This window comes from Coturnix japonica, chromosome Z (assembly GCF_054131305.1).
Source record: "Coturnix japonica strain WE chromosome Z, WE-NBRP24, whole genome shotgun sequence".
Lineage (NCBI taxonomy): Eukaryota > Metazoa > Chordata > Aves > Galliformes > Phasianidae > Coturnix > Coturnix japonica.
The window spans coordinates 61138961-61152719 of record NC_140702.1 but is presented as its reverse complement, the minus strand read 5'-3'; the positions used below and the strand labels follow the sequence as shown (position 1 = coordinate 61152719).

At 37.6% G+C, this 13759-nt stretch overlaps 1 protein-coding gene across 1 annotated transcript in view; it reads right to left on the bottom strand.

Annotated features, from left to right (window-relative positions):
* Nucleotides 1-13759, bottom strand: part of DMGDH (dimethylglycine dehydrogenase) — a 42503-nt gene that overhangs the window by 3585 nt on the left and 25159 nt on the right. The window contains exons 11-14 of the mRNA XM_015848641.3: nt 13464-13594; nt 10983-11200; nt 9954-10111; nt 8816-8875 (exon numbers count right to left, since the gene is read on the bottom strand). Coding sequence (XP_015704127.2) covers nt 8816-8875; nt 9954-10111; nt 10983-11200; nt 13464-13594 — 567 coding nt within the window. The remainder of the gene's footprint in view (nt 1-8815; nt 8876-9953; nt 10112-10982; nt 11201-13463; nt 13595-13759) is intronic.

Below are 13759 nucleotides of genomic sequence, written 5' to 3'. Positions count from 1 at the left end.
GTCAATAACACAGATAAATTGATGGGGTTGGATGCCCCCTCAGCAAGTTTGTGGATGGCACCAAACTGACTGGTGCATTTAATATGACAGAAGGAAGGGATACCATCTAAAGGGAGCAGGACAAGCTTGATAAACTGGCCCCCATGAACCAGATGAGGTTCAACAAAGCCAAAAATTGTGCTGTTTTTTTTTTGTTTGTTTGTTTTTGTTTTTGTTTTTGCACTTGCATCAGAGCAATCCCAGACATGTATGCAGATACAGACTGGGAGAAGCTGAAAGCAAGACTTGGGAGTTCTGATAGATGAAAAGTTTGACATGGCCCAGAAGGCCAGCAGTATCCTGGGCTACATTAAAGGAAGGGTGGCCAGCAGGGAAAGCTGTTGCTTCCAGTATTTCAAGGGAGCTTATAAACAGAAGTGAAATTAAATTTTTAAACAAGTAGACAGTGACAGAACTAGGGGGAATGGCTTTAAGCTAGAAAAGAGCAGATTTAGATTAGACAGCAGGAAAATATTTCGCTCAGAGTGTGGTGAGACAATGGAACAGGTTGCTCAGAAGGAGCTGTGGATGCCTATCCCTGGAGGTGTTCAAGGCCAGGTTGGAAGGGGCCTCGTGCAGCCTAACCTAGTACCTGATTTAGTGGTTGGCAACCATGTCATGGCAGTGCAGTTGGAACTAGATGATCTCTGAGGTACCTTCCGGCCTAAGCCATTCTATGATTCACTGTTTTTTTTTGGCATAGGTCAGACAGAACAAACAATTTGCATTCAACTAAATTGCCAGATGCACATCATCCTGTCCTGTGGGCAAGAAACATAACAGCAGCTAAAAGTTCACCGAGCTTCTTAGCCTTTGCTGAGATGAGTAGCAATGAAAGCTATTTTAAGACACATGGTCCTAGGTCACCGTGACAAGTCTTCTACATCTAAAGCAGAATTTCTAGCCATTTGATGAGAGCTAAAGAGAAAAGGAATGAAATAATGTTGAAAATATCAAGATACTATTTCTGGTATTGTTCTTTAATTTCCATTAAGGATTACAGCCTATAGACCCCAGCAGTTACTTGAAATACACTTGTAATGAGTGCTCTGCTTATAGAGTGATATTCAGAATGCCAAGTTCTAAAGTTCTGCTCCTTGTGAGTCAGCAGCGAATCATTATTTTGCAGTAATGCTAGCTAGGATTACAAGCAAAATGTATTATACTTGGAATAGAGTACGGCACAGTTAGAACATGTTCTTATTTCTGAACATCTTATTCTAGTTCATATACGTCTGTTTCTAGGCTCAGAAGAAACCACTAAAGCACCAATGAGTTTTGAAAGATTGGATTGTACAAGCAATGGTGGAAAGCTGCAGGTGTCAAGAAGTGGCTAAGGATCAGACAGTCTGAAAATCAGTGTGGTGACATGCGGAATCGGACTCTATAACCAGAATTAGGTTATAAAGTAGGTCTGTGTTTATTCAGCGCTGGGCACATGGGGGATCACTCCTCGTGTCATGTGCATCAATGGACTGAAGCGTTGGAAAGTTATAGAGCAAGCATATACATATTCATCAAATTTCCAAGAAATCATTAACATAGTCATTGTTTATCTGGAACCTCATTTACATGCTGTCCCTCCTACTGACACATGCGCAGTCTGTAGTGGGGGTCTTGCTCCAGTGGTTGTTGGGATGAAGTCAGAAGTCTTCCTCAGGTTACTTCGACCCAGCTCCTCTACTCAATCAGTCAGAATCAATTTTTTTGGCTACCTTTCCCTTCCAGCTGTATTGTCTTAACTATAGACTCAGCTGTGCTACCCCAGCTGTGTTAGCAATGTCGACATGTCCCACTAGTCCTATTCTTCTGACTTTCCCCAAGGCTTAGGATACTTAATCTTCATGAAGGGCCTCTATTTTCTTGATTCTTGCTTTCAGTGGACCAACTGTAGATAAAGGCAGACATTATCCCTAAGTATTATGAATGCTCCACTCTGAAGGGCATCACAAAATACCGCCCAGGCTAGACAAAGGACTGGGAGGACTGATTTTAGAACTCTCAGGATGTTGCTAGAAAAGCATAAAGCAACAATCTCAGATCTGACAATAGACAGCAAATGGGTGGTTCCTTGTCACTTTTCACAGAATTGCTTTTGTGTTACACAGGAATATGTATAAAAGGAATCACCTACAACTAGAAACACAAATAAGATGGCATACCAGAGCACATCACACAGAGTAGAACACTTTGCACGAGACAGGTATCTAGGAAGCAAATATTTTACAGGTGAGCTGAATGCTGAATCAACTTCCCCTCAGCCCCCAGCATGCCAACGTAGTACATGGTATTTAGTCTCAAGGAATTTAACTGGAACTAAAAACAAGAACTCAAATAAAATGGCATGTGCCCTAGGCCTGTAACCAGGAAGTTAGGTCTCCCCTCAGTCTTGTGTCATATTTACCAACAGAGTGCGGATGTTTCTGACTAAGACATCTAATATAACATTATGGGTATCTTTAAATTCCTATACGTAGGTCTCTTAGCAAAATCTAAGTGGTAATAGGCAGTACTCTTCAAACCAGCTTCCAGCAGTATTCTTTTACTGTGCCCATTCCCTTCATTAATTCACCCTCTAGTCTTCCAGAATAAAAAAACTAATACATTGGGAGTGCATTATCTCACCACATTGACACAGCTAGTGCTGTACTGACAGCACAGCTTTCTTATTTTTCTATGGTGTATTTAGATACTTGTGAGAGCATAAACAGAGAGAGAACTGAAAGCCCTTAAAACATGTCTCATTTTCACTGGTGTGTGTGTGTGTTTGTGTACTGTTTTTTTAAACTCAGGACTTCCAGTTAATTGTTACCTCTCTAAGTTTCTTTTTTTTACAAATGGGTGAACAGTTCCATAAAAATGAATGCATCAGTCATAATGAAAACCTTGAGTATGACCTGGTAGCATATAAACACCACTCTAATGGGTCACTTCAAGATTAGCTGCATAAATGATAGTTAATTCCTGTTAATCTACCAATTACTGTAACCTTAAGGTTGACAGCAAAAAGCCCTTGACTTCCATGGTGACCACTACGGAAAACTCAAGGCAGTTTACAGGTTTTATAATCTACACATTTCTGGATTGTTTTCTGTCTGTTCTTTATGGATAGAAAATGCAATTCTTGCTGAATTAATTTCAACTGCACCAGACCTTCTGCCACCAGGAATACATCATTATATTCTGCATGCTAACTGGAGATGGATTTGGCAGCTTTTATACAATGGACTAGTTGTTTGCTGATTTATTCCTTAATGATTGATATTTTTCTTATTATTAGAATTCTGTCCTGGAAAAATAACCTAATGGTAACCCAGAATTCAAGTTGTGCAAAATACACACACACATGCTGACATAAACACAACTTTCAAGAATGAATACATGTATCACAGAACCACAGAACTGCAAGGGTTGGAAGAAGCCTCCCAAGATCATCAATTGCACCCCCTGCTAAAGCAGGTTCCCTAGGGTAGGCTGCACCAGAAAGCATTCAGGTGGATTTGAAGTATCTCCAAAGAAGGAGACTCCACAGCCTGAGAAGCTGGTTCCAGTGCTCTGTCACCCTCACAGGTAAAGGAGCTTGTCCTCATGCTTATATGGAATTTCCTGTGTTCCCTTTGGTGCCCATAACCCCTTGTCCTGCCACTGGGCACTGCTGAAAATAGCCTGGCTCCATCCACTTGACTCCCACACTTTAGATATTTATAACCATTTGACACAATGGAAAGTGATTAATTCAAGTTAACACTGTCTATTCTTGGCAACTTCTTCCTGTTTCTTGGAGAAAATCAGTAAGTTGAGTTTCTATTTCTTTTAGGTCATTGCATTAAATATAATATTAAATACAATGCAAGATTAAATCCATTCAAACTAGAACAACTTATTAACAGGATATTCTGCAAAAGAAAGGAAAGAAAAAAGAAAAAAGAAAATAGAAAATATTAAAAAAAAAAAGAAAAAAAGAAAGAAAAAAGGGGGAAATATTAAATAATTCCAACCTCAAGCAAATGTCAAATTTGTATTTGTTCCTATTGCTTCTTCACTTAAAAAAAAAAACAAGAAACAAAAAAAAAACACCATGAAATTGAGTAACACACAATGCTTCACTACTTAATGATTGTCATTAAACTAAGCCTGAAATACAGAAGACTTTCCAGTATTTTAATGTATGCTTCCAAAGCGTTAAGCTGGGGCAGAAGTAATATTTTTCACAGTAAGTAAAAAGAATCAGGATAAGGACAATGGTATTTAGCTTCACATTCTTTAGTTTGGGTGCACTGAAAATAAATAGAAGGGTTTAGCTCTTTACATACTATTAGAAAAGGAAAATTACCACAGTGACAAATCAGTTACAATTTTCAAATAGCATAAAGCTTAGGGGAGGCCACAGGTTATCCAGACTATTAATATATCATACATTTTCCCTTGCCATTCTCCCCATCAGGCTTTCACCTTGTATCAGTTACTCTGTGTTTGGTAGCATAAAATAAGAGCACTTAAGGGTTAAAAAAAAAAAACATTAACCAATGAGGTGATTTTAGGCACTGTGGCATACCCCGTATTTCAAACATATACACTGTATTTCAAACACATTTGGTGCTCATTCTAAGGCTCACGGATCCTAATTCTAATTCTTCAATAAGTTACTTAAGGAAAGGAAATACAAAGTGTGTACGAAGCTTCAGATTTTCTTTTTTAAACTGTGCTGCTTAGTGGCATAAAGTCTGGGTTTCCTGGAAGAAAACTGTCAAATCCCTTCAGGAATAACTAGCAGCAAAGATATGCAAATCTCTTTTAATAATAAAATGTAATTGTCATTTATTTGGAATCCTTCTTATGCGTGTGGGCATACAGCCAAATTATGTACACAAAGGCACCCAGCTGAGTGAGGCAGCACCAACAGATGCTGCAATCTGCTATAACCATGGCACTACAACTCACTGGAGACAGCATCAATGCAGTATTTTGAAAATAATTATTTTTACTTGAATGCTCTTGAATAATTTCAGGGTTATGCCCCAAATGGTATCAGAGAGTGATAGCTGAAGATCATTTTCCCCCACAGGTAGCAAATATTTGAAGAATTTGTTTTCCAGCACCAAACCAAAGCTGCAGTTTATACTGCATTAAACAATTTTCTAAAGGATACACGGCCAGTCAGTATGTGTGGTACCTTCACCTTTCACTTCACCTTTCACTCAGTCTGCCTAAGCCCTTCTTGAATGCAAACAAGCAGCTTTAAGAATCTGTTTAAAACAAACTGCTGATGAATTATTTTTGCTCAAAATTCCTAGTTTGGTGGGCGCCTATAGCTTTATATGACCCAACATAGTGGGAGAGACCCAAGTGTGCATTTTATACAGAAAACAAAACCTCTGCAGATATTTTCATACCCTGTGTAAACTGATGGGATAAAACCTTTGTTTTCATGACCTGCCTGGACATCCAATGAAACAACTACAGTGTATGAATCCACTCCCATCTCCTTTTCTTGTTTAAAGAGGAGGTGGCACAGAATCTTATTCTGGATTATGAAGTGGAGTCAGTAATTACTACTATGTTCATTCCTCTATGAACAGGTGGGATGCAAGTCACTGAAAGGGAATGCTGGACAGACCTTAACAAAAGGGGGAAATTACAGAAACTCTTGCAGATTCACCAACATCAGAGTTGGAACTGTGCTTCCTGCACACCCGATCGGTAATTGTCAGGCATTTCATCCATGAAGCCTGCCTTATATAGAGTATACTGCATTTTAGGAGCAAGAAAATAACTATTTATCACTTGCTATGGCCCTGCCAACACAGGACCATTATAAAGTCAGGGACTAAGTAAAACAGAAATTCAGTTAAGAAAACATGCACAAAAGGCAGCCCTGCACATGGTAGAGGGTTAGAATTAAATGATCTTTAAGGTCCCTTCCAACCCAAGATATTCTATAATGCTATGATATGGTAATACAAAGAGTTGGGCTGATACAACTGAGGGGTACTTCTAGAAGAGTGGAAAGGAAGCAGATACACAACTGGGGAGATCACGGATGTGTAACACTGAACTTACTACAAAAGGAATAAAATATGTCCAATAGGTGAAATAGCAACAGCCACCACTGAATTCCAATGCAAAGTAAGAAGTGGCAGGATTGCAGTTTAAGAAGCACTGTTTGACATTTAAATGCAATACTGGTGGAGACAGAAACATTGAGAAGCTGACAGGGAAGGAAAAAGGAAATAAACCAGGTTAAAAAAACCTGCAGGTATCATAGGCCTAAGAAAATGTAAAGGGGTGGAGATTGCGGGTAATATATAATCCAGGAAGGAAAAAAAAAAAAAAAAAAAGAACTTTGAATAGAGATATTGCCTCAATACATAAACAGGACAAAGAAACGCTGTCTCTAATAAAGGTATTTCCTACTAAAGGAAAAAAAAAAAAAAGCTAAATATTGGCTAAGCTCATAGATGAGTGTATTAAAACAGAATCCCCACGGGTTTCCGTCATCTGCTGCCTTCCCCCCCCAAAAACTGCAGTGAGCTGATGCTGCACACACTGCCCAGCAGATGGCAGTCTTGCATATATATCACAGCAAGTTAAATGCCAACAGATAAACACGGAGTTTTGTGTCACAACAAAAACGATAGTTTGGTTATGAAGCAAAAACAGATGCATCCTTTTTCATCCTTAAAGACATCCTGTGAATTTCCTGACACAAAGCTGATTAGGACCCTACTGAATAATTTGTAACAGAGTGCTTACTCGTGAGTAGAAAGTATGGTGTCTAACAAAGAATATTCAGCAAAAACAGTTGAATAAAGAGACTAGAGATACTTTAAAAATACCACTCCTGAAACAGGAAGATTTTATTGTGAATTTATAAAAACGATGTGCACACTAACTTCGAAATTCTATTATCATCCCTCCACTTTGATTTAATCACAGCCCATCCTGCCCATCTCCACAAGGAACAAACACCATCAACAAAACAATAAGGGAGTACTAAGAAGAAGCCAGACAAAAACATCTAGAATACAACCTCTTCATCTTTTGATAAAATGAATCTTTCCACTGAAATCACGAGGAAACCAATTTAAGCTTTTAAGAATTTTTCATGTTACTTATCACAAATAAAATGAATGGTCTCTACATACCTGAGGTTGATGCATACACTAAGGTTTGCATAACACAAAGAAATACCGAGATTTTATTGGGAATTTTCACCTCTTTATGTTTGTCCTGTAGATTTTTGAATATGCTCTTGTGGAAAATATCTTTGATCGTGTTACCTTCATAGGCATTTGGCTATTCATTCACTATAATCTGCTTATAAGCTGTTTGTATTTCCATGACTTATGATTCACTTACATTGAAGTGAGCTATTTTAGCTGTTTGTTGTGCAGTAAGAAGCGCTATCCAATAACCAGCTGAATGGTTCGTTTTTGTTTTAATATACACAGAAATAAGCACTTTCTGCTATTGGGGGTGCACAGTTAAAGTTATGGTTCCTATCAGAAATTTCCCGCAGACCAAGATGTCAAACAAGAATCTGTTATGGCCTTGTTTTGTTTTGTTTTGTTTTTTAAGAAGAAGAAGAAGTTTCTTTGACAATAGGAACAGCTGATAGCCATGATAAAAGAATATTTAGCTCGTATTCAGTCATAGTGTCCTGTAGGAACTGCTGAAATCTATGCCATGCCAAATGGACATCAAAGCCAGAGACAGGAAATTGTAGCTAAAAATGGGATTCGCCATCCTAAGCTGCCAAAAACAAGAGTAAATAATCTCACATGGCGCTTCATGCTACACTGTTTAGACTGCTTCCAGTAACTGAGTTAATTCAGGTACCTCTGCAGTGTCAACATACAGTCACAACTGCCCTCTCCTCTAAGTCAATAAATAAACATCGATTATTTCATTCTTCACGTTTGTTCGACAAAACTAGCAAATGTTTTCAGGCTGACATCCTGCTTCTATGACAGAGGTTCTCTTCACACCTACTTATCTACAGTATGCATAACCATGAATAAAAGTGCAGAACAGTAAAAACCTAAGTGTTTCCTATATATTAGTGCCTTCACATATTCTGCATGGGGATCTTGTCAAGCAACAGCTTCCCTGGCTTGTGACAGTTTTTGTTGGAGCTGGCTTTTCTTAGGTTAGAAACTTCACACCCACAGTATATGTGATCCCTATTTGAGCTGATAAGCTAACTGGTAGCAACAGGTGGCATCGGAGCTGCACAGGAAGAGATTTCACAGGGTTTCATGGAGAGTTTGGACACTTATTTTATTTATTTGGAACAGAAAATTACATGGAGTTTCTCTATCTGTTAGACAATAATAGGTTTTGATTTTCTAAAATATTAATATCATAAGAAAATGAGGATGGCAATAAAGGGAGATAGAATAATGATTTTTACTTGTATTAAACATTTAAATTCAACTAATCCCATTCTCTAAACTGCAACTCAGACAAGAACAAGTTATGAACAGGGATCTCCTCAGAAATTCTATCAAAACTTTTTAAAAAAAATTTTTATATAGACAACATCAAATTTAATACTTGCAAGTTTCCAATCTAATATATACTTTTGTTATCGAGAATCACGGAAAAAAAATACATACATTTGAGTCCGTACTTAGTACTATATACTGCAAAAAATGTTGCTCAGCTCATTTTCTAATACCTGTTTTATTTTACAGACAACAACAATTTTTCTTTTCAGACATTGGAAAGGATAACTTTGCACATAACAGAACATTCTGAAAGTAATGGGACATACCTTGTTTAGCTTTACAAAATATTCCAGTCCAGCTTCCAAGGGATTAGTGTCACAGTTCATCTGTTAAAGAAAAAAAAAAAACAAAAGCCATCTCTACATGGTGGCCTATAGCAGGTTTTACCTTTAAAAAAATAAAATTATTATTATCCTGTGCATCTTTCTATTTATTTCTGGATCAATGACATCCACATTGCTTATGTGTAACATCCATCTGAATACACTGTAAGCTTCCTCATACATGACTTCAAGCATAATATTTTATTATCCTTAACATGAAGTGTACATTCGTAACTCCTGAATTTAAGTTTCAATGTGCAAAGTGAATACACATTACAATCAGAAATGAGAGTTTTTTTCAAAGCAGAATGGAACCTGCAGAAGCTTGAATAATTGGGTTATAAAAATTAACTGCAACACACCAGAATGCCTCAGCTAGAGACAAAAATAAGATACAATGCCAGGTTTTCTTACTGCCTTCCTACTGGGGGACGGAGGGATAATGGTTTGTTGGGCAGCGTTACAAGCAAGAATGAAAATAATTGTCAGTGAACCAAGCAAAAGTACTCCTAAATGCCCAGCATTTTGTCTTCCTTGTTTCTTTCCTTTCCAAAGGAATCACACAAAAAAATCAGGTAAGCAGAATGTTACTGTTTTTCCCCCAGTTCTCTAGCTCTCCTGAGTATTTCCTTACTGTGGTAAGTAAATTCACTAGAAAGAAACTAATGGGAAATGAGTAAGTTACAGACACATGATAGAGCAAGAATAACTGGCCTCTCATGACATAATTACTCAGAAATAAAACATTTTCAGAACCCATCTGCCAAATCTTTGATTTCAAAAGCCTAAACTCAGCAAGACCATCATAATTTTGTGATACACAATGGGCAAAAGTATCAGTGAATCAACACAAGTGTCTCTCTGCCAGCAGAGCATTGGAGTACAGTAGTTATTTTTTCATTTAGAAAAGGCGCTGTTCAAAATTACAGCACTTTCAGCTCAAAACAGATTTCTTTTTATGCTAAACTTAAAAACTGGAACAAGAAACAAAGACTATCTGTGTTAATTCAGACTAAAAGCTGCGTAGTCATAGTGAAATAAAGAAACAGAAAGAATAATAAAAAAAGTTTTACTTCCTGACCTCTGCCCCCCAGGCTCGGAAACCCTTTTCTAGCCTTAAAGCATTCAGAGCATATGTTCCAAAGTTGTCAATTCCCTCTTTTTGGCCAGCATCCATGATTGCATTGTAAAGAGCTACAGAGTCTTCTTTTCTATGATACAGTTCCCATCCCAATTCACCTGTTTGACAAACAAGATTAGTATTTCCATCAACTCAGCATTGAAACAATCCTAGTAACTAATGCAGTCTGTTGGTAAAAAGTAAGGAGCAGCACTGTATTCGTTAACGTTATAGGGCCAATTCTGCTATCATACAGAAAGCCAATTTCCCTGTAAGAACCACAAGAGAATTCATGCCCTAGCTCTTAAGCAGTGGTAATATTATTCTAATTTAAAATGTTTACTGACATCTAAGTGGGGAAAAAAAAAAAAAAAGACCCAAAATATTGGCAAGAAATGATCATGTAACAAAGTTGCACTTAGGGATGAAGCTTAAGACATTATAAGCAGGTGATGAATCTACAAGTGAACAGCACATGTAACACTGCAAATAAGCAAAAAGTGAACATTTCATACTTTGCACACTAGAAAGAGAATATGAATTTCAGTGACTTCAGCTGCTTCAGAAAGCTCTGAATTCATTCAATTGCAATAGAGATTAACATAAAAAAAAATTAACTCAGAAAAGCTAATATTCCAAATTTCAGTGTTACATTTTAAAAGCACTTGACAAAAAATATACGGTAATCCAAAACCAATTCCTGACGTTGGTTTTGCAGCAAATACCACAGAGGTTATCAGAACTGCCCTTTTGTTCTGTAAAATAAATATTTACACCACAGGATATTCTAGAGAAGAGGATCTTGGAAAATTTGGAACCGACCATGACCAGATTACATGTGAAAAATCAATGAGCTGGGTTTCCTCACACATAAAAAAAAGCATGGTGAACCTACTTAAGAACATACAGTGAGGTTTATTATTCAATATACTTTTGATTATACTGATTATATATTTTTTTTCCTCTTAAAGAGTCTTCTCTATCACTCACCTGTGTATGATATCCTTATGGCAGTAACAGCAATATCAGAGAGTTTCAAATGTCTAGACTGGAGAAATTTAAATGAGTCATCACTCAGATCCTCAGTTGTCAATTTCTGGAGGACCTGTCGTGCATATGGACCTGCTATACCCAGTACTCCCATCTCATCGGTCACGTTTTCTATTTCAACTTTGTATCCACCTCTCGCTACTTCCTCTTCTATCCATCTGCATGTAAAACACAACAGTGATGTTAACTTTATGTTCTTGATCCATATCAAGAGTAAAAATAAAAGTGTTTTTTTTTTTTTTCTTACTGCTCAAATTCCGGTGAGGTAACTGGTAAAAGAACACAAGTGTCTGAGGTACAATGAGGAAAGTGGGAGAACTTAGATACACTATTTCACGGAATATTTCACAGAATCACAGAATGGCTGAGGTTGGTAGCGGTCTCTGGGTATATCTGCTGCAACCCCTGCCCAAGCAGAGACACCCAGAGCAGGGTGCCCACCACCATGACCAGGTGACTTCTGAAGATCTCCAAGGAGAAGATTCTGTGGGCAACGTGTCCTACTGTTCTGTCACCAGCATAGTAAAAGTGCTGTTCCTTAATGTTCAGACAGAACCTTCCGCATTCCAGTATGCATCCAGTATCTGTTGTCCTGACAAATTACCACTAAAAACAGACTGGTTCTGTCCTCTTTGCATCTGCCCTTCAGGTATTTATATACACATTGCTAACTTTCCATTTAAGCATTCTCACATCCATGCTGAACAGTCCCATCTCACTCAGCCTTTCCAACTGGGAGAGATGCTTCAAGTCCCTTCATCAACTTAATGGTCCCTGATTGGATTCTGTACAGTATAGCTATGTCTATTCTACTGGACTGCCCAGAACTAATCACACTATTCCACATGAGGCCCCATTAGTGCGGAAGGGAAGGATTACCTCCTTCAACCTGCCAATGATACTACTGCCCAGGATACACCAGCTTTTTTTCTGCAAGGCTCATGCTCAACCTGGTGTCCATCTGGATCCTGAGATCCTTTTCTACCAAGCTTCTTCCTGGTGGTCTCCACCACTGAATTCTGGGCTCTGGTCTCAGCCATTCAGCCAAGTTTCAATCTACCTCGCTGTCTGTCCATGTAGCTCATAGCTTGTCTACAAGAATCTTGTGGGTGACTGTGTCAAAGCTCATATTGAAGACCAGGTGGACAATACCCACTGCTCTACTCTCACCTATGAAGCTAATCATTTCATCACAGGAACATATCAATTTGATCAAGCATGACATCTTGGCAAATCCGTGCTGACTGTTAGGAGAAAGAATTGAAATCTTAAAATCATAAGACTTGAACACAGACATGCATTTGGATTCAGAAGGTGTTAATAAAATCTCAGTATACAAAAAGAATAAGCATCAAACAGAATGAACGTAATGAACTTCAACATAAATTTCTGGGCTGACATAAATGTACAAATGTTATTGTTGCTTCCTGAATGCAGTATTTAAAGTACTGGCAGCAAGTTTAGCTTGCAGTCTTGCTCTGATTAGAAACTAAAGCTGCATACATCTTTCAGGAAATTCACAAAGTAAATGAAAGGGTTTGTTTTTTAAAAAATCTTATGAATTACTGTTTTGTTAAACAGTGTTTAATGACCTCAGGCCCAAGGAAGTACCAAAAAGATCTGCAGAAATTCTTCAAAAGTAAATGCATTAGGCCTGTCCTTTTTTACAAGCATGGGGCTGTTAGAGAAGTGCAATATGCATCATGTGTAAGGGTAGTAAACTTCAACTTTCATGTATTAATTCACTTTGAAGAACTGTTGTCAGAAATTATAGGAAAAATCTTCTTTTTCTGTATTATGTCTGTACAGGCACTAAGAACACTATAAACATGTATCTGATTGGAAAAAAATATCCAGTGAATCTTACTGAAAGAAAAAAAATGAAATGGAGTCAACCTGCAGCTGCTTCTACCTCCTTTCTTTCACTTCACTTTCTGGCCCCAGAGCCCAAAGCAGAAGACATTATCACAGTATCAGAAATAATACTATTCATCTCCATTAGCCAGGTCAGTGCCTCTGGGGTCATCTGTGTTAAAAGTCAGTTCTCTTTTTTACGTAAGAGAAAACACTGGAAAGGAACAACCATGCCATGTTCCATCGTACAATGCCAAACACAAATAGGTTCAATAACAAAACAAGAACTACTTAGATTAAAGCATATTACATAACTGTCAGTAAATTATCCACCTTTTATACCAACATTAAACCCAATATTCAACTGCCTATATTTCAGGATTCAGTTAAAACAAGTTACTAGGAAAACAAGTGAATTATCACTTATTCAATGAATATGTAGAATTATCTTGAAACTAGTGAAATGACTGTTGAATAATTATTAAGAATCTGGCACTTATTAAAATGATCTCTATATTAATATGATTGTATGGCATTATGTACTTACGATATCAAAAATAAGTTTACCTCAGATCATGAAGTTCTGACCCTGAGCCAGTTACAAGCATAAATTCTCCTGGATACAGTTGAGACACTGTTAGCTCAGCATAAACTTTTCCTCTGGGTGTCAACATATGGCTTATATTTGTGGAACCAACCTACAGAGTACAATTTCTAGTTAGTAAACATGCAGAGAAAAACCTCTGAATTTTTAATCATCATTAAATATGTGGAAATACGCGTTTACTTAACAACTTTTTATGCTTGTTCTACTATAACCTAACAAGAGAGAATCAGCCAAGCTTAACATTTACAGGCTAAAT